General features: G+C 37.2%; 1 protein-coding gene across 2 annotated transcripts; it reads right to left on the bottom strand.

The window, feature by feature from the left end:
- Positions 1-160: 160 nt before the first annotated feature.
- On the bottom strand, positions 161-26,657 carry LOC113491645 (lysosomal alpha-mannosidase-like). Of its 2 annotated transcripts, none has more exons than XM_026868718.1 (16): positions 26,575-26,657; positions 19,450-19,549; positions 16,674-16,776; positions 16,266-16,347; positions 14,437-14,622; positions 13,617-13,822; positions 13,037-13,173; positions 11,932-12,065; positions 9,505-9,597; positions 8,520-8,649; positions 7,324-7,402; positions 4,923-5,043; positions 3,650-3,755; positions 2,905-2,995; positions 1,903-2,432; positions 161-1,573 (listed from the first exon to the last, which is right to left on the bottom strand). In XM_026868718.1, the coding sequence occupies exons 2-16, from the start codon at positions 19,543-19,545 to the stop codon at positions 398-400; spliced, it is 3,270 nt and encodes a 1,089-aa protein (XP_026724519.1). In that variant the 5' UTR covers positions 19,546-19,549; positions 26,575-26,657; the 3' UTR covers positions 161-397. The 2 variants fall into 2 exon arrangements, with proteins under 2 accessions (XP_026724519.1, XP_026724518.1); XM_026868717.1 differs by lacking the exon at positions 11,932-12,065 and adding an exon at positions 10,945-11,078.
- Positions 26,658-27,876: the final 1,219 nt, after the last annotated feature.

The following is a 27,876-nucleotide window of genomic DNA, read 5'->3' as shown; positions in this document are numbered from 1 at the left end:
ACAGCACCCCTTCGCAATTTACATTCATCACTCCAATGAATCCACCCTCAATCCCTGTACATCCCCAATCCCCCATCCCTTGCGAGAGACCCGTAATGATAGGAAAATGGAGATTTATCATGGGGAAACTTATCAGTATTTTATAAAAGAAACTACATAATTAATAAAAATATAGATTATTATTTGGTACAGTTTACATCACAATATACTAAGACATTGACGTATGAACAGCCGAAATACAGTCCGTAGTTACAACCAATAACAAATCATCGGAAAAAAAACCTTACATGATTGTCTTTAAGTTGATTTTACAAAATTCCAGACAGTAGCTATATGACGGATGGAATCTGTATTTTAGATATTCATATATCAATACTACAAAATCAATATTGATCATTTAATTATCTTTGACATCATAATCAGCTATAAAAGTTCTAATTTCTTTCCCTTTCAAACTAATATTAAACCCATTATCTTTCTCCTTTTCTTTCGCATCATCTTCTTCAAATTCGTTCTCTTTCTTCCACGTCCATTTATTAAACTCATCTGCCCACATATTCGCCGACAAAACGGTCTCCTTAAAACTCTTAATTTCGATTCCTTTAAAAATCTCTTTTAAATTGACAGACACTTCAGAATGGTCACCTTCTAGATAGTTCTCAACTCTGATAAGTAGTTTCGAATCCCAAGGTTCTAAGGTCAATAAATGTAGACCATTGGGCAATTCTTCTGCCAACCAAGAGTGACTGTTCGCCATTTTCAACCACTCATCGTATTTAACATTTGTCGCATCAGAAAACAAGACTTGTGGCCCCAAATGCAAACCAAACACTTCCCTAGGGATTTCCTCATCTCGATTTATGAATAATCGATGTTTTCCCCTCACTACTAGTCCCGATTCCATTGCTGTTTCGTTTAATGCCTCTCCTACACCAAATGCATCATCACACAGCAGTCTTCGATGCAACATTAACTCAACTTCACCTTCAACGAGTGACGTTCCCCCTTCAGATCTATCAGTTAAAACTGTCAATCTTAGATCATCATTTTTAATATAAATCTCATTTGTAACTGGGTAATAATTACCAGCAACTGGCTCAGCTAATGTAACATTCCATTGCGGTCTAAAATCTAATTTCCTTTTTAACATCTGTCGACCGTTAGAATCAGTGTAAAATTCTCCATTATTGAGAATATTGGTCTCGTATTTAATAACGTATTCTTTGCCGATTTCATCTGCTACGGGTATAGGCCCAACGACCCATTCTGACTCTATATAATTCAATTCATCGTATAGCTTAACATTTGTGTAGCCATTCGGGAATAAATTCACTCGGAATTCTTTGACTATATCTCCGGTTATAACTGACGATTTTTGGACTTTTAATTTAGTAGGTGTGGTGACAGTGGGTCTGAAGATATAGGCGCCTGAGGCCCGATGGGCGGTGTCATGGTTGTCCCCACACGCGCCGGTGTAGTAATACATATTGACAGACAGGTTTAAAGTTGTGTGGTCAGGGAAAGTGACTTGCTTTATAGCTCCGTTCGCCGTGTTTATGGATAATTTGTAATACTGTAACAAAGATTTAAGGGTATTTGAAAACATAAAAATATGGGATGAGTTCGGAAGCTATGGGATAAACCAAAAATATATGTATTTTGATAAATTAGTCAAAGGTTTGGTTAAGCTGCAACTGCACAAGGCGATCGATTTGATACAGTTTGTCCGTCACTTAAAAATGACATTTATAGAAATTATTTCATTTCATTAGATTGGGGATAAGCCTGGAGAGAATTTGTTTTTTTTTGAAATGGGGTTTTTGATGCAAATGGGGGATAAGTGGCAGTTGGAAGGTATCATTGATGATCATGATTTATAACAATATTGAAACAGTGTCTCACCTGATTCTGTAACTCCACATCATCATCAAACTTCTCCACAGTCCTGGGTTCATCTGACAGCATCCTCATTTCTTCTTCAGACAAATTTGAATAGACCACCTTCATTTTATCCCATTCCTTCCTAGTTTTCTGCCTAGATTCCCGCAAAAACCTCTCGAGAGCTGCCAGTTCTTGATCATTCTTACCATCCTTCAACAGATCTAGATTCGTATTGTAATCGAAATTGACTTCAGGCGAAAAGACAGGAGCTAACGGCACTTTATCTAGACTGAAATCTTTATTGATATCTTTTTGCAGATTATTGATTTCAGGCACTTTCATGTTTTTCCAAAAATCGTCGATGTGTGAGTAGAAATTGTAGTTTTTAGTATTTCTTTTCGTTCTTGTTGTTTTTTTGATGTATAAAGATTTGTATGAGAGAGGTTTCAGGTATATTATGAAAACTATTTCCTGGGTGGCTTTAGACGATCGAGTCGGGATATCGGTCACTCGGTTCGGTAGCTTTACCATTTGCGTTTTAATTTTTTGACCTAGAAGTACAAATAAATAGTGCTTAAATAAAAAAAATGGGTTAGAGCCGAAGTTAAAATTTGATAGAGATTTTAGAAATAAATTGATTTTGCGCAGTTATCTTATGCATGGTAAAAATACAAAGAATTTAAAACAATTTGAAATGAGTTTTTGGTATTCCACCGCTTGATCAAACCATGCTGCGTTACGTCAAACAAGATTTTATTCGTTTACGTAAACAAACGCGATTAAAATACACAGGCGTCTTCCCTTATAGGGAAGGTTTGAGCATTGCTCACCACGCTAGCTCACTGCGGGCGATTTCAGATTCCAATATTTATAATCCAGGTTTCCTCACAATGATTTCTTTCAACGTTTGTGATGTCTTAGAATATAATAAAACGTCTGATTATTACTTTGCTTACGTTGGGATAGAACCTTAAACGCAAGGCCACCCGTTTGTCTTTAATAAGTACTTAGTATATTTCTTACCATTAGGCGCATACACTTCATAAGATCCTTCTCCAACTGGGACCCTTATAGGTTCTTTAACAGACCAGCCGAGTGGATTGTATATTGTGACCTGGAAGTCAAAATACAAAAATTAGAGTAAAACTCAAAAAGTCTAGAATCCGTTGGGCAAATAAACTGAGCACGACGTGACACGTGTCCTAACTTTGATCCCCGCGTAGGACAAGCATTTGTGTGATCCACGAATGCTTGTCCTGAGTCTGGGTGTCTTTGTGCATGTGATTTGTATGTTTGTGGAAACCAAGACACAGGGGCTATATTCCTTAGTGCGAAAAAAATTGTGAATTAAATGGTTAAGCAGAACAAACGTCACAGATAGACAAATAGACAGACAAACATTATACACGGTGATTTTTTAATCGTCTTACAAAAGCAGGCCAGTTCATGTATCCGACGTAAAATACCCCTAGGCGCGATTATTATTTTTTTATCATCAACTAAGATAATAAGTACGAAGAAAAATAAACAGAGAAATCTGAAATATACTCTTAAAAATTGTAACAAGGCTCGGACCGCGCTCGCAACAGAGCTGTGTTTCTAAAAAACTACGAATTGCATCATAATATTTTTTCAAATCTCATAAATACCTATTTTTTTTATCATGAACGTGTTCTAGTCATTGGATACATGAACTGGGCTGCTTTTGTAAGACGACTAAAAAATCAAGGTGTATTATATTAGAGAAGAAGAAGAATTATTGGCTCACCACAAACTTTTCGCTTTTCTCCGATACGTCACATCTCGACTCGTTCAGGTGACATCTCTGGAAGTCGAATATCGGTGGCTTCTTATCATCTTTTTGAGTTACTTTACTGTGAATAAATAATTAATATATTTAGTTTTTGCCACACACATGTCAGTTATATGACACACACATAACACTCACATGACAGACATGCGACCCCCACATGTCAAACACATGACGCCCATATGTCAGACACATGACTCTCACATGTGAGATACACTTGTCAGACACACATGACCCCCACATGCCAGACACATGACGCCACATGTCAGACACATGACCCCCACATGTCAGACACACATGACCCTCACATGTCAGACACACATGACCCACACACGTCGGACATCTGACCCCCACATGTGAGATACACATGACCCTCACATGTCAGACACACATGACCCCCCACACGTCGGACATCTGACCCCCACATGTCAGACACACATGACCCTCAAATGTCAGTCACGTGACCCCCACATGTCAGACACGTGACCCCCACGTGTCAGTCACGTGACCCCTACATCTCACCCCCATATGTCCCACACATGACCCACACATGTCAGACACATGACCATCACATGTCTCACACATGACCATCACATGTCTCACACACGACCCTCACATGTCTCACACATGACGCCCACATGTCAGACACGTGACCCCCACGTGTCAGTCACGTGACCCCCGCATCTCACCCCCATATGTCCCACACATGACCCACACGTGTCAGACACATGACCATCACATGTCTCACACACGACCCTCACATGTCTCACACATGACGCCCATATGTCAGACACACATGACCCTCACATGTCAGTCACGTGACCCCCCCATGTCAGACACGTGACCCCCACATCTCACCCCCATATGTCCCATACATGACCCACACATGACCATCACATGTCTCACACACGACCCTCACACGTCTCACACATGACACCCACATGTCACACACGTGACCCACACATGATCCACACATGATCCACACATGCCATACACATGACTCACATGTCAGACACACATGTCACACGTGACTCTCACATGTCACACACATGTCACACGTGACTCTCACATGACACACACATGACCCCCACATGTAAGACACATGTCTCACACATGACCCCCACATGTCTCACACATGACCCCTACATGTAAGACACATGTCTTACACATGACCCTCACATGACACTCACATGTCACACTCATGATGCCCCTCGATTTCAGTCTAACTTACTTAAATGCCTGCTTGGCTATTATCAAAGCGTCGTCTACGGCTTGGTTTAGAAGTCGTTCGTAGTCGTGTGTGACGTGTTGCTTCTCTGTGCCAGTTATAGCATCGTGATGTTGCATAACACCTGATGAAGATAATGTTATTATTATAAAGAAACGTCACGTAAAAGAGGGGCGCGAAAAATACCTACTTTTAAAATGTGATAGTTTTGTAATTTGGTACTCCGATTGACTTTAGTAATCTGCTGAGCGAGTTACTAGGTCTTTTAAATAGATCACCAATGATGCCCCGATTTATAAACACGAAGTCTTTTGGGCGGGTAAGTGTAGTTTTTGAGAAATTTTCAATTAAAGTTTTGAGGTTTGTTCTCGAAAAAAGCCATCAAATTACGGTAGAACGAAACAGTAAGTGTCATAATGTATTGCTAAAATGAATTGAATTATGATTAAAGTAAGTCAGAAATAAAAAGGGGTTGCGAAAGGGACATTTTGCGAAGTGGACATCTTGCGAAAGAGACATTCTGAGAATAGGACATTTTGCGAGCAGTAGACATTTTCAGAAGTGGACATTCTGCGCAGGAGCCTGTGTGACAAACACTAGTGCTTACTCACTCTTTTTAGTATCGTATTTTATCTGTGGTCATTCAACTGTCAAAAAGTGCTATTATGCCAAAAGTAAATTTCCTTTTCGTTAATTTTGTTTCTAACGACCCGCCTTGCTTTACTGGACCCTTGATTTGCCTACTGTTGACCCCTGCTTGTTTTTTGGAGACTTTTTTGCCTATCAAGAGATGGCTGAGGAACCCTAACCGTCTGGAGTTCGGCGTCCTTTGCTCCCGGTCTAATTGAAGATGGGGCCGAAGATTTAAGACTAGAAATCTGTATAGATAATGTGAGATCGGTAGGTCCTTTAATTCCCCTCATTAAAAAACATTTGATTGAGGGGAAAACAATTCAAACAGATTGTTGGAGGGCTATATGAAGGCTTGGGGCAAAAATTCAGATATAGAAAATCCATTTGTTGCCCCAGACGAGAGTCATACACAAAGAATTGAATCCCAATGGGAAGTTATCAAGAGATTCTTCAAAAGGGACAATTATAACCTCCCAACGAACTTGGGAGACATAATAGAATATAATTTGTGAAAGTACAGTGCATGAGGAGCTCGTGGCTAAGCTATAACCGGTTGGTCCGTGGATGGGTGACCATCTTTGTCATAACGAGTTCCTCCGTGTTTCGGAAGGCACGTTAAATTGTGGGTCCCGGCTGTTATTCCTACATCTTTGACAGTCGTTACAGATAGTCAGAAGCTGAAAAAAGTCTGACAGCCAGTCTAACCAAGGGGTATCGTGTCGCCCAGGTAACTGGGTTGAGGAGGTCAGATAGGCAGTCGCTCCTTGTAAAACACTGGTACTTAGCTGAAACCGGTTGGACTGGTAGCCGACCCCAACATAGTTGGGAAAAGGCTAGGCCGATGATGATGATGTGAAAGTACAGTGTATAAAAAAATATAGAATAAAAAATAATTGACCAAATTTTGTTTTATTTCCTCGGTATATGAGGGTAAACCTTCTTCAAGCTAAATATAGAGCTTAAATAAGTTTTTTATTCAGAATCTGAGATTATTTTACACGAGTCTTTGTCCGGACCTAGCCTCAAAATTAAAATATGAAATATCTCAAGAACTATAATTTCCGCATCCTTTCCCTTTATATTTAAATTATCAAGCTTTTGTGTGATCCACGAATGCTTGTCCTGAGTCTGGGTGTCTTTGTGCATGTGACTTGAATGTTTGCGAAACCCAAGACACAAGGATTAAGTTCCTTAACGCGGGAGTGGTTTTTCGTCAACTTCTATGACAAGGTACTTCAGACTGGATTGACTGATATTGTGTCTTTTTCAGATAATAACACTCCACAACTTTCACACAACGCCATCTAGTCTCAAACATACTTATACACGGTGATTTTTTAGTCGTCTTACAAAAGCAGCCCAGTTCATGTATCCGACGTAAAGTAGGCTCCCCTAGGCACGATTATTATTTTTTTATCATCAACTAAGATAATAAGTACGAAGATAAATTAAACAGGAGAAATCTGAAATATACTCTTAAAAATGATAAAAACGCCGCCGCCCGCGCCCCTCACCATTGTTACAAGGCTCGGACCGCGCTCGCAACAGAGCTGTGTTTCTAAAAAACTAGAAATTGTATCGTAATATTGCATAAAACTTGCATTTTAAATTTATTCAAATCTCATAAATACCTATTTTTTTATCATGAACGTGTTCTAGTCATTGGATACGCGAACTGGGCTGCTTTTGTAAGACGACTAAAAAATCACGGTGTATATTTCTAAATACATACATAATATAGATATATTAATGTGGAATAACTGATACTCACCCATGGCACTCTTAAGTTCGTTCAATACGAATTGATTGTGTTTCTCTAGATCTGCTAACACTTGAAGTTGTTTCACCATCTATTAATAAAAATAAAAAAAATATTTAAAAGACTTAAAAGTTAGATTTAAACTTACTTTTCAATATATTATTTTCGTATTTTATAATTAATTATACAAAATAAATCTATACTAATATATAAAGCTGAAGAGTTTGTTTGTTTGTTTGAACGCGCTAATCTCAGGAACTACTGGTCCAAATTGAAAAATTCTTTTTGTGTTGAATGGCCCATTCATCGAGGAAGGCTTTAGGCTATAAACCATCACGCTGCGACTAATAGGAGCGAAGATAGGTACAATGGAAAATGTGAAAAAACAGGGCAGGTATAAATCATAACTTATATCTTCTATCGGCGGGAACGAAGTCGCGGGCAACAGCTAGTCTATTATAAAACTAGCTGTTGGTCAGTTTTGCCCCCTATTACCTTACTTTAACGCAGTCGGATAAAACTATACATAGTCTATTAAATTACATCGAAATCGGTCCATCTGTTTCGCCGTGAAAAGATAACAAACATTAACACACACACAAACACTTTCGCTTTTATAATATTATTGTGATAATATTTTAAACATACATTATTGTTAGGGGTTCTTTTTTACCTTTTAATACGGAACCCAAAAGGTCATATTAATTAGTATTATTTTATTATAATTTAAATAACTTGACAGACTATATACACCGTGATTTTTTTGTCGTCTTACAAAAGCAGCCCAGTTCATGTATCCAATGACTAGAACACGTTCATGATAAAAAAATAGGTATTTATGAGATTTGAAAAAAAAACTGCAATTTTTATTCAATATTATGATGCAATTCGTAGTTTTTTAGAAACACAGCTCTGTTGCGAGCGCGGTCCGAGCCTTGTAACAATGGTGAGGGGCGCAAGCGGCGGCGGTGTTTTGATCATTTTTAAGAGTATTTTCAGATTTCTCTTGTTTAATTTCCTCGTACTTATTATCTAGTTGATGATAAAAAAAAAAATAATCGCGCCTAGGGGTATTTTACGTCGGATACATGAACTGGGCTGCTTTGGTAAGACGAGTAAAACATCACCGTGTATAACTGTTTACCCACAATCGAACTTTCCCAGCAGTGGGACACTGATGATTGGGCAATACGTTTATACACACTTACTTGTAAATAACCGTTGGATTCTCTCTCAAAATACTTAGTTGTGGGTCTAGACGTGAAGTAGCCAGTCCAATAGGCTGTGGAATCACTCGCGTACGGAAAAAAATCATCAACTTTTGTAGGCAAAACTGGACTGTAATCAGAAAAAATATACAAATAGCCTTACAGAAGAAACTAAATAAAAATACAGATCAATTATATATGCAACGGTTTACTCACGCGTATGTATCGGGATCGCCCGACTAGATTCGAGTCGAGTGTTCGACTCGCGAGCCGCCGCGTCAGCTCATGATTAAGGACTCCGGTTGGGTCGGAACTAGTCGGGCGATCCCGATACATACGCTTAAGTAAACCGTTACAGCATATAATAATAAAAAAAAGACTCCCGCACTAAGGAATTTAATCCTTGTGTCGCGGGGTATTTCAGAAACATACAAGTCACATGCACAGACACCCAGACTCAGGACAAGCATTCGTGGATCACACAAATGCTCGTCCTACGCGGGGATCGAATCCGCGACACGTCGACAGAAACACGGCTATCCGTGCAGTCTCACGATAGTTATTATATAAATACCGATCAAGTTTGAATCGGACTCCTAATGAATAAATAAAAACAGAACAACAAATTCAGATTTGTATTGACACTCAACAAATGGGTGACCGTAATAAACTTTGCTTAGCTTCGATCTTCTTTTAGTCTAGAAATACATCTACTGTGACAATATCAACTGTCTAGCTATCACGGTTCATGAGACACAGCCTGGTGAAACATAGACAGACAAGCGTCGGTGCCTCAGAAGTAGGGTTCCGTTCTTAACCTTTAAGTAGAAAAAAATAAATAAACCCGGTCAAGTGCGAGTCTCGAGAAATTGAGGATTCCTCACAAACAGACCAAAGAAAAACATACTGCTAAAGAAAGTGGTTACCCAACAATCTTCTAACCCTACTAAGCGTTGCTTAACCTTGATGTCTTATCAATACTTACTTGGCATCTTTAACAGCTTTTAAATAACAATCCGGTGTAGAATAAAATAAAGTCACATTCAGATTTTCCTTAGCCGCTTTCAGATTCGTATATCTGTAATATGTTGCAAAAATATTAATCACCACTTGGCTAAAATATTACAAAACTAATCACCATAATTGAACTTGTATTTTAAAATAGATTCTTTTAGAAAAACGACTCGCATTAAGAAATTTAACCCTTGTGTAGCGAGAGATTTCACAAACATTCAAGTCACATGCACAAGACACCCAGACTCAGGACAAGCATTCGTGGATCACACAAACTCTTGTCCTAACCCGGGGATTGAACACGCGACACATCACGCACAGTGGCTTCGTCGTGGTGACTTCAACCAATCGGCTCTCGGCGCAAACAATTTGCAACCCTACTGTTTAATAATATAACAATAAGGTAGAGCCGTATTTACATATAATTTCGTAAAAAGCAAGCCATGTCGCACACTTTTGCCCCTTTATCTCATAACCTTCCTCAATAAATGATATTTGTTTAATAAAATACAACAAAAACATGTATTCTTTAATAAAGCAATTTTGTCGTAAAGACATACATTGCATATTGTATTAAAATGGGGCGGCGTCGCCGTGAACGGCCTTGGAAGGAAGTGCGGGATGATATAAACGCAAAACGTTTGGGCTAGTTTCTAACTCGCCAAAGATAGAGAATTCTTGAAGGATATAGGGAAGGCCATTACCCAGCATTGAGACAATGGGCTAGATAAAAATAATTTTACAGATCTTTTTAGTCGACAAAAAAGAATGTAGGCCTTCAACAGGCCCTATAATCTACCGGGGCAGTGACCATAATCATCAACGTTTTATAGATCAAGCTTGGTAATTGGTACACAGATAGTTTATAACCAGGAATAAATCACTATTTCATGTTCCCGTATGTACAGGTAGTCTTCTGCAATAAGGATTTGGCTTATTATAGTCTTTAAATATTAGTGAAAGTCCAGGGAAGGTGTAAACTGTGAGAAAATATGGATAATTGCGGAAAAGACAAAAAAAATGATGATTTTTGTGAGAAAAACCGTAAAATTACAGCGAGACCGGTTACTACGAGGGTGAAAACGCGGGCAACAGCTAGTCCTTTATAAAAATACTAGCTGACCCAGCAAATGTTGTTTTGCTTAATAAATTATGTCTAGTCGTATGTATTTTTTAATGCCACACTATAAAAAACAAAAACAAAAAAAATCATCCAAAAAATAAAATATATTTTTAGTGTGAGCAACCCTTAACACTTAGGGGTATGAAAAATAGATGTTGTTCTATTCTCAGTCCTACCCAATATGTATACAAAATTTCATAAGAATCGGTCGAACCGTTTCGGAGGAGTACGGTAACTAACATCGTGACACGGGAAATTTATATATTAGAGATAAATACTAATACTTACTTAATAAGTTTGTCTAAATTAATATACCACATTGAAGCATCTTGGTAAGTGAAATCACCTCCCATTGTCAAAATAACATTATTAGTTCTAAAATAACGAGCCTGGTTCTTAACCGTGTCTAGAAACACTGCTATCTGAAAATAAACGGTTTATTTTACGATGGGGAACTAGTTGATAAAGGGTTTGTGTAAGTTTCGTTTAGGGAACTAGTTAATAGAGGCTGTTGTATTCTAAAATAAGGGTTACTGAACTAGTTGGTAAACGGCTTTTTTTACGTTACAATGAGGGTAGAGGGAGCTAGTTGATAAACGTTTTATTTAATGTTAAAATTAAGGTTTGGGAACTGGTTGCATTAATCGGAAACTAGTTAATAAACGGTTACTTTGTATATTAAAAATTAGCGTTTTGTACAACTAGTCCATTTGTTATGTGGTAACTTATTTATATCAACTCAAAACTATACGCTTGCAATTGGTTTAAATAAAATAAAAATCCGTCACTTTTGCATTTACAAAAACTATACTTATAAACTTACATCGTTTATTTTCATATAACAGTCACCCCTATCGGTATTAAATATTAAAGAACTAAAGAGTTTGTTTGTCTGAGGCAATTCTACTATTTGTTCAAAATAAATAGCACAATGGAACCCACATTGGGAGAAGGGTACAAAAAATACCAATTAGTTACTAGCATCTACCACCAACTACGGAAAACTGTAGCAAGTTAAACCAAGTACCATTAAGTACTTAATTTTAGATAGTCATTTATTGAGGAAGGCTAAAAGATCACACTACGGCCCATAGGAAGACGCACAAAGTTTCACATTAGCCACAAGGTGATTAAAACAAATCACCAGCTGACTAAAACATGCAATTTGTCTAAAATATGCGTTGTGACCATATATTATCACGTGTGCTTGCTACGTGTGCATGCAATTGTTTGTTTATCTAAGAAGCTTTAATTTATAAAAACATGCAAACTCACTCAATTAATTTGTCTAAGTTTATGAACCACATCGCTGCATCTTGGTAGTTAAAATCCTCTCCCATTGTAATCAAAATGTTATTAGAACGATAACTTTTGGACATGTTTGAACATATGTTCAGGAACGATTGTACCTTTTAAAAGATAAATTAAATAATTTATAAATCTAAAAAAAAATCCAAAATCCCACGTTTTCAAATGTCACTCAATTCAAATTTTATCAAAATCGGTCCAGCCGTTTTTATAGTTGTAAATTGCATTGTCATCGGGTTTGAAGCTACCCTGAAAATTTCACCCAGCTAGCTTATCGGGAAGTGACTCAAAATTGAGTTGCAAAAATCCAACCGGAACGACAAACAAGAAAAGTGAGTGTATAAAAACGTGGGAAAATAAATATTTTTGTAAAGTAAATTTTGTGAGGATTATCATACTTAAATTATACGACGATTGCGTCAGCTCATGATTAAGGACTCCGGCTGGGTCCGAAACTAGTCGGGCGACCCCGATACATACGCGTGAGTAAACCGTTAGATAATTTAAGTAAAAATATGTTTTATTTTTGTGGTTTAAGGTTTGAAATTTAGTAAAGATTTACTGAACTTTGAAAAAGGGTTAGATGAATTTATATGTCAAAATATTCTTGGTGATTTAAGTACATCCTGTATTTACAATTTAATTTATAGTTCAAAATGTGTAATTCCAATGCTATTTTCGATGTTAATTATATTATGAAATATTTTCTATGACCCTTTGCCACTTAGGACTACTATTTCTTGCCATGCCATGGCTGGGTTTAGGCTTCTATTTTACGTAAAAACTTACAACCTCAACAATTTTATTATATTTAAACCAATTACATGCGCAGAAACAATAGAAAAATTTATTCTTCTGAAACTATAATTTTCTCACTAAAAGAGCTCGATATTCATTCAACTGTTGCAAAAATAACAAAACGTCTCAAAAACATTATTAACGCAGCCTCAAACAGTGCTAATTAACGCACTAACATCCTAACTAACGCGGTCTCCAACACGGAATTAACGCATACCCAAAATTAAACTTTCAGAACGCGTTAATTCCGTATCAAAAGCAATAAGTACCTTACCTTATCGACAACATTATACATGGGCGAATCAGGATCATCTATGATCGGTTCATCAGCGCAGAGGACATCAAAACAGAACCCTGGAGGAGGCGAGTACGTGTTGTAGAGGGCGCCGGTGAATATGTCAGAGGCTTTACCTGGAAAAAAATGTATCGATAACAGGTTAAGTTACGCTTGACACGGTCGGTCCATGGATGGGTGTGAAAGGCATCCAAGTCATAAAAGAAGGCACGTTAAAATGTAGGTCCTTGCTGTTATTTACACACCTTTAAAATTCAAATATACACGTCTTACATCTTTCAAATACACATAAACGTTACCAGCGACACTAACAGTACACTACCTGTACTAACACTAACTAGTGTATTTAAATATAATATTGTATGGGAAAATACTATTTGCATAACTATACCATATACCATTCTTCACACAGAATGTTGATGACCGACTAAGGCTTTTTATGTCAAAAAAAGCGTGTATCTCGCGCCAAGAACACTTAGGACTTGGGATCAAAAACTCCAAAAAAAGTCAGTTTGGAAGTTCTTTCCGTAAAAATTACTTAAAAAAAGTTTCTCCTTACCAAGGTCATCATCCCCTCGCCAAACCATCTCCATAGCCTTATCCCTGAGTCTTCTGGATTTGTCCTGGTAGTCGATCCTGCCCAGGAATAGGCCATCATATCCCATCATGGATAAAAGAGAGGCCAGTTCTCGAGAGTGGCCGAAAGGGTCGATCTGCCATCCAACGCGCGGACGACCGCATGACCCGAAAGTTTTGTTTAGTTTGCTGAGAATAAACAGTACATTTATTAATTAACTAGCTTTTCGCCCGCGGCTTCGCTCGCGTCGATGTCGGTAATATCGCGTTTCCAAGAGAACTCTTACTCAAAAGTCCGGAATAAAAACTATCCTATGTTCTTTCTCAAGGTCATCTCTATCTCTGTATCAAACTTCATTAAAATCAGTTCAGTGGTTTAGACGTGAAAGCGTCACAGACAGACAGTCAGAGTTACTTTCGCATTTATAATATTAGTAGGGATATTAAACAACTATCACACATCGCCAAACTCAAACTCGCATAAACTTTTAAGGCACTTCCCGATAAGCTAGCAGGCTGAAATTTTCAGGGTTACTTCAAACTTGATGACAATGCAATTTACAGCTATAAAAACGGCTGGACCGAATTTTAAAGAAGTGACATTTGCTTTTTTTTTTTTAAATCTAATTATGTGGAAAATTCTTTCGTCGTGTCGTGTTGCCAAGGTAACTGGGTTGAGGAAGTCATATAGGCAGTCGCTCCTTGTAAAACACTGGTACTTAGCTGAATCCGGTTAGACTGGAAGCCGACCCCAACATAGTTGGGAAAAGGCTAGGATGATGATGTGAAGACTTCTTTCTCACCTCAATCCCCAAGTGAACTGATCGATGATGCTCTGATAATGAGCAGCTGCCTCATCATTCATGGACCAGGCTCCCCCCACGAACTGGAGACGACCCTCGTTCACCAGGGTGTGCACCTTCTCCTTCACGAGGTTCGGCTGCCGCACCCACCACTTCCAGAAGAATGCTGTCTCTACGTAGATGAACCTGGAGTTTGAAAAGTATTTTAGACTAGCTGTTCGCCCGCGGCTTCGCCCGCGTCGAGGTCGGTTATATCGCGTTTCCAAGAGAACAAAAGATTCAAAAGTCCGGGATAAAAACTATCCTATTTTCTTTCTCAAGGTCAACTCTATCTCTGTACCAAATTTCATTAAAATCGGTTCAGTGGTTTAGACGTGAAAGCGTAACAGACAGACACACAGAGTTACTTTCGCATCTATTATATTATTATATATAGTAGGGAAATAGGACTTATTTTGAAACAGATCCCGCCCATAGGAATCTAATTTGTTGATAATGGAACGCAAACCTTTTAATTAATATCACTGTCGCTATGTGGCAACTGTTAATTGTCATGCACCCTCACTTTTTCTATAAATAACCTCTGATCATCATAATTGTCTTTAAAATGATCCAATATTGTCCTTCACGTTCCTAAACCTAACTTCATAATTCTTGTCTTGGACTTCACAAACATTCAAGTCATATGCACTGGAAATCTGGAACGCAATTCCGCTAATAAACGCGAAAGTTTGTATGTATGTTTGTTCCTGTTTCACGCAAAAACCACAGAACGGATTTAGACGAAACTTGGTGCACATATGGTTTATAACCTGGATTAACACATGGGTTAGTTTTTATCCCGATTTAATGTTAAAACGGGCGGGCCTTCGGGCATCAACTTGTAACATTATATTACTGATCGGTACCGGTCGGCCCTATGATGGCCAATCATTAAACACACCAAGTTTAACAAAAGTTCCAAAAATATTATGCTGAAACCGCAGTCCGTATGAAATCATAATATGATGTTATAAATCATAAATGTTTACGTGAACATTATTAAACACTATATGCGAGACTTGTTATATATCTAATTACAGTGTATTTACACGCGGGCATCTTGGTGTAAATGTCTTGACAGCCAAGCATTGATTTGTATGCATGAAATGCTGGTTCAATCACGGAATGCGGGTTTTATCCCAACGCAGGCAAAGTATCAATGACTGTTTGCAAGTAACATGTAATTATTAAATAATACAACAGTTTACTCCCTTGTATTTATCGGGGTAGCCCGACTAGTTTCGGACCCAACCGGAGTCCTTAATCATGATCAAAAGCGGCGTGCGTTTCGAGAAGCCGAAAATCGATCTCAGTGGCGTGCACTTGGAGAGGCCTATGTCCAGCAGTGGACTGCGATAGGCTGATGATGATGATGATGATGAAACTGTTGCATTATTTAATAATGAATCAGTCTCACGATAGTTACTATAAAAAAAGTTGTATGTAGTGTCTTAATCGACCTAATACAACACTGACAAACAGTGAAGGAAAACATCGTGAGGTAATCTTGGATTACAAATATTGTAATCTGAAATCTCCCGCGGTGAGCTAGTGTGGTAATCAATGCTCAAACCTTATCTATACGGGACTCCTGTCTATACTGTGAAAAGGGCCGACTGATCAAAGGCCTTTTCGCGCCGGAAGTTAAATGGAATGTGTATCGAATAAATAAACCTCGCAACACCCGCAGAAGGTAGGTGACTATTAATTTTTCATTTGGTTCTAACAAGGCCTGGCCTTATTATGTACTTAAGGGCCTTATTAAAACCACTTACTAAAATACTCACCTTCGCTTTGGATCCTCCCATAGCTCTTTAACGACTGAGTCTAAAATATACTGAACCCCAGCTTTCTGGATCATGTTTCGACCTGAAAAGAAATTTGAAATGTTTAAAAACTCTGAAGCAAAAAATAATAATACTGAAGAGTTTGTGTGAACGCAATAATCACAGAAACGATTACTTTGGTTCGAGAATACATTTTTTTTACCGACTCCCACTCTCAGAGATTAATGCTTGTTTCCAGGGGTTTCACAAACATTCAAGTCACGTGCACAAAGACACCCAGACTCAGGACAAGCATTCGTGGATCACTAATACTCGTCTTTTGGATCGAACCCGCGACACGACGCTCACAGTGAGTTTGGCGTGGTGACCTCAACCACTCGGCTATCCGTGCAGTAACATTATACTTACTCCCATAGTAATATTGGTCGACAGTCTTCAGCCAGCCCACGTCGTCATGAGTGTGTGGCACTATATGTACGTTCAACATGTCTGGCTGGGTCTTGTGACAGCTCTGAAACAATACACACATTTATACAAGTTGCAGCTTTTTCAATAAGTTGAGAGAAGGATTTTTTGTGCTTAATGTAGTATTCTACAGATTGTATACAACGCCATCTAGTGTCAAACTAAGTAAAGCTTGTATTATGAGTACTGGACAACTATTCAAATTATAACGGCTGGATCTAGTGTAAAACTACAACTATAAAACTGCTGGACGGATTTTGATAAAATTTAAATGCAGTGCGTTTAAAAATGTGGTTTTTTAGATTTTTTAAATCAATTAATTAATTAATTTTGATACACAATGTTATTAGGAAGAGCGAGGCCTCCTAGCACAGGTAAACACTTAAAAGGAGGTCTCCATGTAAGATTTAATGTTTACATTTACTTGTGTCAAATAAACATTTTTTTTTTAATTAATTTGGAACTTGGCTCTCCATTTTCGCATTTATGTTTTTGGTGTGATCTTTTAAAATATCATCGCGTCATAAGATGAGGTCAACAATTCTCTGGAGTGTTACTACTTTATCAGGGGTCAAAGGTGGTCCTTATCAATATTATTAATAACATGTAAATATGTTTATAAATACAATATGAACAAATGGCCTTCTCTTTGTTTTTGAATCTGGGATAATATTAGATCTTTACAGTAAAAACTAGCTTACTTTTCCCACAACTTTAAAACGGCTAGAGTGTAATTTTTATCAAATACTAGCTGACCCAGCAAACGTTGTTTTGCCTACTAAATTATTTCTAGTTGTATGTATTTTTGATGCCACATTATAAAAAAAATAAAAACAAAAAATTTCGTCCAAAAAATAAAATATTTTTTTTTAGTGTGAGCGACCATTAACACTTTGGGGTATGAAAAATAGATGTTGTTCTATTCTCAGGCTTACCCATAAAAATCGGTCGAACCGTTTCGGAGGAGTACGGTAACTAACATCGTGACACGGGAATTTTATATATTAGAAGATGTTTAAGAAAAGTCGTAATTTATTTTTAATACAAAACAAAATTGTGTTAGTTATTTACAATTTTACAGAGTTAAATATTTACAAGTTAAAAAACAAAAAATTATTAAATTAAATTAAAGCATCAAAAAATTCATCGGCATCGCTGCCGGCTGGGAGTGTGCCCAAAAGGCTGGCAGTAATAAGAAGCACTAATCCTCTGAGCGAGGTAAAAGCCAGCCTTTGGGTCACGAGAAGTGTCAACGAGACGCTTTGCTAGGTCTTTAAAAAGCGTTTTGGCACTCGGCCCCCACGGCCCAAAAGTTTCAACCCCAAACGGCTCAAAGAAGTAACTACCAACTAGATTACCATATTTGCGCCGTTTGAGGTTTTCAGCAGCCGCGGCAGCAGAGCCAGCGCAGCTCGAAGAACCGGGAAGGTGAGATGGCGCAAGAGTATCGACACAAGTGGCCTACCCATCTTCCAAGGGAACAAAGACATTCCGTCCGGTCTCTTGCCATCATCGCGTACCATACCATTAGGTTCTAATACAGCAGGTACGCCGACAAAACAAAATTAATTTATATCGCTCAGTCCGTTCGGCAGGTACGATGCCACAGACGAAAAGACCCGTGAAACTTATAACACTCCTCTATTTGCGTCGAAGATTAAAAATGAGAGTTCTCGAGAGGAGACCGCGACTCGGCAAACGTAGTGTAGGACGCCCATTGGCCAGGTGGGATGACGACTTGCGAAAGACTGCAGGCGGATGCTGGATGCGGCAAGCCGAAGACAAGGCGCTATGGCGCACATCGGGGGAGGCCTATGTCCAGCAGAGGACCACTAAAGGCTGATGATAATGATGATTAAAAATAAACATAGTTAGACAAAGGTCCGTGCACTCATTTTGATGAGTGACCAATTTTTGTAGAAGACAAAATCAAAATCAAAATCAAAATTCATTTATTCAAATTAGGCTACTAAGTAGCACTTTTTGAAGGTCAAGTTACATTGGACAGCACCCAGTTTCGCCCACCCTTCACACTACTGCGAGTCCGACCCTCTTGACAGGTTTCTAATCAACTATATTAGTTAAAACATTAATTGACAAATGGTACATTCTACTTTCTACTAATATTATAAACGCGAATGTCTGCATGCCTTTGCAGTTGGCGACAGTTAATTTACTATACTTTATTACAATAATAAAAAAATAGTACATATATATTACAGCCAATAAAACTCTTAAATAAAGTGCCTTTCTATTGATCAAAATATTTCGAAAATCGGTTCAGCAGTTTCTGATATTACCTCCTAGGACACAACGTCACAAACTTTACCTCTTTTTAATAACAATAACATATTTATTTAAACTTTAATACAAATTTGGCGGCTAATGACCTTTAAATCATTAAGTTTTTACATCAAAACATTATCTCATGTAATCAATTAGAGTTATGTAAGCAAATAATAAAATCGGGCAACAACTAGTCATTATTATTATAAAAAAAAGAAAAACGACTGCCGCATTAAGGAATTTAATCCTTGTATCTTGGGTTTCACAAACATTCAAGTCACATGCACAAAGACACCCAGACTCAGGACAGGCATTCGTTAACACACAAACGCTTGTCCTACGCGGGGATCGAACGACACGTCGTCGCGGTTTGGCGTGATGACATGACCTCAACCACTCGGCTATGAGTGCAATCAAAATGACCACTGCTTACCTCATACCCACAGGTTTGCTGTCGTGTATGTGATTGCTGTAGGGGCACTGACCACACGCTGCCCACAGCTACCAGCAGAAGCAGGCCTCTCATCATGACCCTGGAAAAGAAGACTGCTTTAATACTTGACTAAATATGGCTGGAGCTGGATGCGAGCAGCCGATGATAGATCTCGATGGCGTGTGATTGGGGAGGCCTATGTCCAGCAGTGGACAAATATGGGCTGATGATGATGATGATGGTGACATATTAAACAGTTAAACGTACAAGCAGGCAGACAGACAGACGAACAGACAGCGGGGGCTTAGAGGGTCCCGTTATTAATCTTTACGCACGCAATCCTAAATACCGAAATGCTTGCTAAAAGCCAGATAATTAAAGAAAAACACAGAAAATTAGTTACGATGTTCATGTAAATTAAATAATGAATTATTATGTTATTAAATGATGCAACGGTTTACTCACACGTATTTATCGGGAAAATTACTATAAAAATAATTATTATGTTCCGATAATTTTAATTATTCATTGGAAAAACAAGAGACTTGTTAATCGATAGGAAATATTGGAAAACTGTTTCTTATTTTTTTTAAGATTTCTGTTATAATAATAGTAAAATGGAACCCTATTACTATTGATCATTAGAAATCTTCGCCTGTCTATCTGTCTGTCACCAGGGTGTATCTCAAGAACTATGAAAGCTACATAGTTATTTCACAAATGTTGTACCTTTTGCCGTTAAATAATGTCGGATAAAAGTAGCCGGTGTTGATCTAAGACCTCTACAATACCGAATTTAATCGAAATCGGTTCAGCCGTTTAAGCATGAAGAGGTAACAAACATACACATACATACTGTCCTGTTGGTTTAGTGGTTACTGTGGTTAGTGACCCTGAATTCTATACCGGAGGTTCGATTCTCACCCAGGACCAATATTTGTGTGATGAGCACGATCATTTGTTCTGGGTGTAAATTACATATGTTATGTATGTATTTAGAAATATATAAGTATGTTCATCAGTTGTCTAGTACTCATAATACAAGCTTTGCTTAGTTTGAGACTAGATGGCGTTGTGTGAAAGTTGTGGAATATTATCTTATTAAACACACACATTTATACGTATAAAATGTATGTATGATGTATGAGTATAAAAAAACACCACGATTGTTTACCTTTTCAAGTACTTTAACCAATGGTGTATAACCCTATATAAGCACGGTCTAGATATCCAGTCAGTCTTAACCTGACCTAATGTTCTAGATATTAATTATACCTGAATAGAACATGACACTTACAGATCTAGACAAAAGAAAGTCGTTCGTTTGATACTCAGTGACTCGGAACAGATTGTGTAGTGAGTTGTCAGAGTAAGTTATTATATACAGGGCTAAAATTCAGCTATTTACAATGAATGATTGGGATTATGATTAAAATGTCACTATTCATATTCATCATTCCCCTGCTCTTATCCCAATTATTTCATTTGGGGTCGGCGCAACATGTCATCTTCTTCCATACCTTCCTATCGGCCGTCATCTCACAAGAAACACTCTTTACAGCCATATCCTGTTTCACACAATCCATCCATCGTTTCTTTCGTATTATTCAAAGCATTTTGCCAATACAATAATTTGAAATTCATAGTCTAAACAATTCAAATCACATGCACAAAAACATCCAGACAGGATCGAACAAGCAACAGAGGCTAACGAGGCTAAATCTACTGACAAAAATATATCATCTGTGAAGATTTCGACTATCCTTCTATTACTGTGTTATTATTATTTCTGTGTTATGTATGTTTATGTATACCTTAACATGTTTTTAACAATAGTGCACCACCTACCTCTGTACATACTGATAATTTTCCTGTCCATCCAAAGGTTGTCTGGAAGATATCGCTTTTAGCGATAAGACCGCCATTGTACCCTAACATTGTATGTATTAAGAATCACTGCTGTAATTCCATGGTGTACAATAAAGAATATTCTATTCTATTCTATTCTATTCTACAGATAATGAGATACAGTCTGTTGACAGACGAACAGCTATACGGGTAATAAGGAATTAGTAATTCAGTTCTGTTTTTATCCTTCGTTTACGGGACCCTAAAAATATCAATACACTCATTTACATGTAATCTATGTTGGAAAATAAACAGATTCTAATTTCTTTAACTATTAGCTGACAGATAAGTTAACTATTATCTCAAACATTTAAACTTATCTTTCAACTAAATAGTTAATGACGGTGACATAATTGTTTAAAACATTTTAAGTATTTTCAGATAATATAACAGGGATGATGACTGGGTATAAAAAGAAAAAAATCTCATTAGTCCCTCAGTTAGATAATTGAAAAGTATGAGACACGAATTTTTTCCTTTTTCAGAAAAACTAGAATTGACAAAGATTAACTGCTTTAAAGTTTAGGAGAGGGGGCTTGTGACGTAACGATAGAGTAAAATTTATACTCAATTGTGACGTCACGCGTAAGTTTCATTCACTGTAATTTGGTCAATTTACGTTTGCGGGAAAAATTAAAAAATACGTATCCATTATTATACAAAAAACTGCAAGACGGACGCTCCAAAAAAAAAATTGACATCATCCCTATCAGTTAAAGGGCGAAGATAAACTAAGTCTGGAGATTGAGAGTGTCGAATATCCAATATTTTTTGAAAATCTTTTTGACGGATTAAACAGCGTTTTTTATGTCAAATACCCCTATTCATATTTTAAATGCAGTAATCCTATTAATAAAATATACGCGACCGTTTGTAAGTTTCGAAGGGTGTTTGTTACTCTTTCACGCAAAAACTACTGAACGGATTCGGACGATATTTGATACAAAGATAGTTTATAACCTGGACTAGCTGTTTCCCGCGACTTCGTTCCCGTGGGTAGAAGAAGATATAAGTTATGATTTATACCCGTCCTGTTTTTTTTCACATTTTCAATTGTATCTTCGCTCCTATTAGTCGCAGCGTGATGGTTTATAGCCTAAAGCCTTCCTCGATTAATGGTCTATTCAACACAAAAATAATTTTCCAATTTGGACCAGTAGTTTCTGAGATTAGCGCGTTCAAACAAACAAACAAACTCTTCAGCTTTATATATTAGTATAGATATAGAAGTATAGATATAGATTAACACATAGGACAGTTTTTATCCCAATTTCATGTTCCTGTGGTATCATTATCAATTTTATCGAGCGGTTGCAACAGCTATTAGTCATTAAACTTTTCAATTGCTTTCGTAGAGTGCAGATTATATGAAGTATTTATTAGCCTATTTACAATATTATATTGATATGATAAATCAATATTGTTAGGTCAATGTAAAACCTTGATTGTTATCAAAGAATCGAAAGTACTTCGATACAACGTAGCAGAACCCTGTTCTGTTTGCGAACACTCTAAATCATCATTATCCCAGCCTTTTCCCAACTATGTTGGGGTCGGCTTCCAGTCTAACCGGATTCAGCTAAGTACCAGTGTTTTACAAGGAGCGACTACCTATCTGACCTCCTCAACCCAGTTACAGTCAACACTATACCCCTAAGTTAGACTGGTTGTCAGACTATCCAGCCTCTAATGTATAAATAACACAATTTAACGTGCCCTCCGAATTTCAGAGGATCTGGTTATGACATTTATGGTCACCCATCCTCCTACCGCCAGTATCAAGCAGAGCTCGCTGTCGTGACAATGCAGTCAGCTTTGCGGGGGCACTCCCAGCAGTCTGTGATACGGATGAGGTTCTTATTGCTTTTTTCTAAGTTACGTATGTTTATTACGTTTTCGCACACAAAAGCCCGTACCAATTTTAATGAAACATGATTCGGAGGTTAGCTTACACCTTTTATTAACACACTAGCTGTTGCCCGCGACTTCGTTCCCGTGGGTAGAAGAAGATATAAGTTATGATTTATACCCGTCCTGTTTTTTTCATATTTTCCATTGTTTCTTCGCTCCTATTAGTCGCAGCGTGATGGTTTATAGCCTAAAGCCTTCCTCAATTAATGGTCTATTCAACACAAAAATATTTTTTCAATTTGGACCAGGAATTCCTGAGATTAGCGCGTTCAAACAAACAAACAAACAAACTCTTCAGCTTTATATATTAAAGTATAGAGTATAGAAGTATAGATAGGCTACTTTGCGACCAACTTCAAAAAGGAAGACATTCTTAATATGTGGTATTATTTTCATATTTGTTACCTCCAAACTTTGGCCCGAATGAACCGATTTCGTTGATTATTTTTTCATATAACATGAAATGGCTGTCATTTGGTCCCATAAATCATCAAATTTAGCTCAGTAGTTTATAATTATTTGAAGTCTTTTACTTGAAAAACCATTATATTCAACTTAATTAAAAGACCTAAATAATTTCGCCGCTATAAACGACATTTAGACAAGCAAGTCGCGAGATAAAGTACATAAATAAAAGAATAAATGTGTGTTAAAGAATCCAGTACGGTTCAGTTGACACATCAGGCAATAGTGTGCCACAATGTACTAGGATAGAGGACGGGGAACTGGTTTGCGACACCATTTTTTACTTTAAATCCTGGTCAGCGCAATGGGAACATGTCACAGCACTCACATCTATAGCTGGTCATTTTAGGTAGTTAACTAAACGTTAACAATCTTGGTGTGTCTTTTTATAATAATTAGAAATTCACTTTGCAGCGAACACTCATTGTCAATATACTTTGTCCATTTTAATCCAATTTCCATTCATTCATCGGCCATTGTAAATAGGGGAATTGCGCCAATATTCGTTCATTGCCAGGTTGTATTTTATAAAGTGTGATAAGTAGACAGTGATATTATGTCTATTTTCTTTTAAAAACTCGTTTTTATTTAATCTACTAGCTGTTGCCCGCGGGCTCATCCGCTACGAATCGAAAATGATCCCACGGGAACACAAAATCGGGATACAAACTATCCTATGTGCTAATCCTGGTTATAAACTATCTGTGTACCCAGTTTAGTCAACAAACATCAATACAATTATAAACTTTTTCGTTTATAATATTAGTAGAATATGTACGGGACCCTGAATATCTTGAATCCGATTCGCACTTCACCAGATTTTTAACTCGAGTTACTAAACACCAATCACTACGATTTATTATAGGTATGCAACGCCCGGGAATCGATCCCATGACCCCGTAAGATACTTCCACAGTTTTTGCGATACGTCACTAATCACTCACTGTGTGTTAGAAAATATTTTCTCATGAAGTACAGACTATAAATCTATACTAATATATAAAGCTGAAGAGTTTGTTTGTTTGTTTGAACGCGCTATCTCAGGAACTACTAGTTCAAATTATTGTGTTGAATAGACCATTTATCGAAGAAGGTTTTAGGCTACCATTACGCTGCGACTAATAGGAGCGAAGATACAATGGAAAATGTGAAGAAAAACAGGGAAAAATATTATTCTTCGAGGGCTTCCGTTTAATAATTCCTCACTTATATCTTCTAACCACGCGGACGTAGTCGCGGGCAACAGCTAGTTGTCTTTAAATTACTTGTTTGCTGGGTATAGTTACAACCAAATAAATCGTTCATAAATATTATTTTTTCCTAAACGACTCCCGCATTAAGGAATTTTATCCTTGTATCTTGAGTTTCACAAACATTCAAGTCACATGCACAAAGACACCCAGACTCAGAACAACCATTAGTGGATCACACAAACGCTTGTCCTACGCGGGGATCGAAATTGCGACACGTCGCGCATATTGTGTTTGGCGTGGTGACCTAAACCATACGTCGTGGTGGTCTTGGGGTCCATTTCATGGATTTGTATGCATGAGATTGATTGTTTTTCAAATTTATATGTACTTTCTTAATTATTTTACCACTGACAAACGGTGAAGGAAAACATCGTGAGGAAACCTGAATATCAAATATTGTAATCTGATATCGGCCGCAGTGAGCTAGCGTGGTGATCAATGCTCAAACCTTACCTATACGCGAAGAGGCCTGTGCCCAGCAGTGGGACGTAAATAGGCTAAATATTTAATATTTTAAGAGTTCTGTACCCAAGAGGGTAAAAACCGAACACTATCAGTGAGGCACAGCTGTTTGTCGTCTATCACCCGGCTGTACCTCATGAACCACGATAGCTAGACAATTCAAATTTACACAGATGCTATAATTCTGTTGCCGCTTTAACAATAACTATTAACAAATAAACATCGAGGTCAAGCAAAGGTTGTTACGGTCTATTATGGGTACCTAGACATCCTCCATTTTGGTTTCTTAGGTTTACGCGAATGTTAGACATTGAAATGAAACTAATTTTACGGATTTTATCGCGGTTTAATGTTTGATTTTAGTTCCCGAAGTTTCGACACCTTTGCAGGTAGTCTGCCCGTGACCATGATACCGCGATAGAATCCGTAAAAGTAGTTTCATTTCAATATCCTCCATTTTATTATCTTAGCATTTGTATGAAACCGTCAGTGTTGATATTCCGACGGTTTTATCAATGAGAGGGATTAGAAAAGCTCCTTCAGTAGACGTATTTGTCGATAAAACGGCGTCACACACGAAAAAAACACGAGATACACGTAGGTGTTAGACGGATAGACAGGATAGACAGCGTAGCCTAAGCAATAAAGTCCCGTTAGATGTTAATGTTAGAGATTGGACTCTAAAAATAACTATTTAAGCAAAAATATAGTCAATTAAACTAAACGGAAAAGATAAGTATCGATAAACATAAACAAATGATATTTATGTAAATGTTAATTGTTTAAAAATATATACTCTCAAGTGTTAATAAAATAAATAGTATTTTAGTCATAATAATATTGTACCTACCTTAATAAATATAAGTAAATTACAAATTGCGTCGTTAATCCTTTAACAATCGTTTTATCTATTATTCATAAACAAAATACATACATTCAGAGTGTAAAAATCTACTTAATAAGGAAAAATCTATACAAACATTTTTAATAATATTAATATGCGGCCAAAGTAACCAACTAGACAAATAATAAACAATTTAACACGTTTTTCTTGTAAAACGACGAAATAAAAGCAATGTTTTATCGTTAGTCCGTAATTGGTAGTTAGCAAGTCATAAAAACTTACCCTTAGACTCGGCCTTTCTTCATGTAATTAATTGCGGCCGTATTTTTAATCATGTATGATTTTACGATAGTTTTAACACAACCTCCCTCCGCGGTTTACAAAATCGCACTGATGAACTGACATCACTGACATGTTAACAACATAACTGACAGTACGTTGACAGATTTTTCTTCGTCTAATATTTGCTGGTTTTGGATGCTGTGTGTTTTGGGACGATTAATTTATGAAAACTACCATGCTACCAATTTATTAGTGATTTCCCTTATTTATACTAACAGTTGCGATACAGGTTTATGTCTGTCACTGGTTATTGTTTTAATAAATGTTTTTGATTTCTTTGGCTTAAAGTTAATCGATCGATTTCGTTGATTTCTAGTCGACTTTGAAAGTATTCAATAATTTTCTTGCTATTGTTTTAACGACTCCTAGGCACTAAGGACATTTACATATAAATTCTTGCTTAGGGGTTACAAAAATATTAAAGTCACATGTATCGTACCTGTGACTTTTTTTGTCAGACTCTGAAATTGCTTCCGTGAAGCACTCAAACACTTCTCCTAAGCGGGGATCGAACCCACGACACGTCTTGCACACTGGGTTTGGGGTGGTGACCTGTTCCAATCGCGTATCCGTGCATCAACAATGATCCTTAGTTATTTCGTGCCTGGATTGCAGTGAAAACATGTGCAATATGATAACTATTAAATAAAAAGAACGACATTTAATCTAAAAAACTACTTTCGCTCATTAATTAACGAAGATATTGAATCAATAATCCTAATCACTTCTTTTCAGCATAATTCAATTAGAGATTTCCAAAATTGGATCGTTTATTTATAATAAGCAATTCATCATCATCCACAGCCTTTATCCTCTCACTGCTGGGCATAGGCCTCCCCTTTTTCGTGCCAATTTCTACGGTCCTGTGCTAGCCTCATCCATAAGCATCCTCCATCATAATAAGTAATTAATTATGTAATATTAATGAAATCCGACCGTTGTGTTTTTTGATAATATCAAAGGTCTGATCCCTCAGAAGAATACGTATTGGTTCTCTTTTAAACCCCATTTCTTTATACATTTAACAAAGGTAAATTATTTTGGTGTATTATACCAAAAAGCATTCAGTAACATACTATCATTATGTTTCACTGGTTTATTTGATTTTATACACTTTATTTCACACTCTATTGTCGCCAAAAAAATGGCGTGATCGTTTATCATTATTCAAGCAAGTAAATAAATGAAGTAAATCTTCTAAAGTGTGCTAAATATTGTATACATTCATTTACTAAGTTGTCA

This window comes from Trichoplusia ni, chromosome 3 (genome assembly GCF_003590095.1).
Source record: "Trichoplusia ni isolate ovarian cell line Hi5 chromosome 3, tn1, whole genome shotgun sequence".
NCBI lineage: Eukaryota > Metazoa > Arthropoda > Insecta > Lepidoptera > Noctuidae > Trichoplusia > Trichoplusia ni.
This window is presented reverse-complemented; position numbering and strand designations above follow the sequence as displayed.

Excerpts from the sequence above, each read along its gene's own strand:
- LOC113491645 (XM_026868718.1), bottom strand. The coding sequence starts at position 19,545 with ATGATGAGAGGCCTGCTTCTGCTGGTAGCTGTGGGCAGCGTGTGGTCA. Across the intron at positions 8,650-9,504 it reads AAAGCTGTTAAAGATGCCAA|TCCAGTTTTGCCTACAAAAG; the intron begins GTAAGTATTGAT and ends TTCTGATTACAG. Across the intron at positions 2,996-3,649 it reads AGAAAAGCGAAAAGTTTGTG|GTCACAATATACAATCCACT; the intron begins GTGAGCCAATAA and ends TTTGACTTCCAG.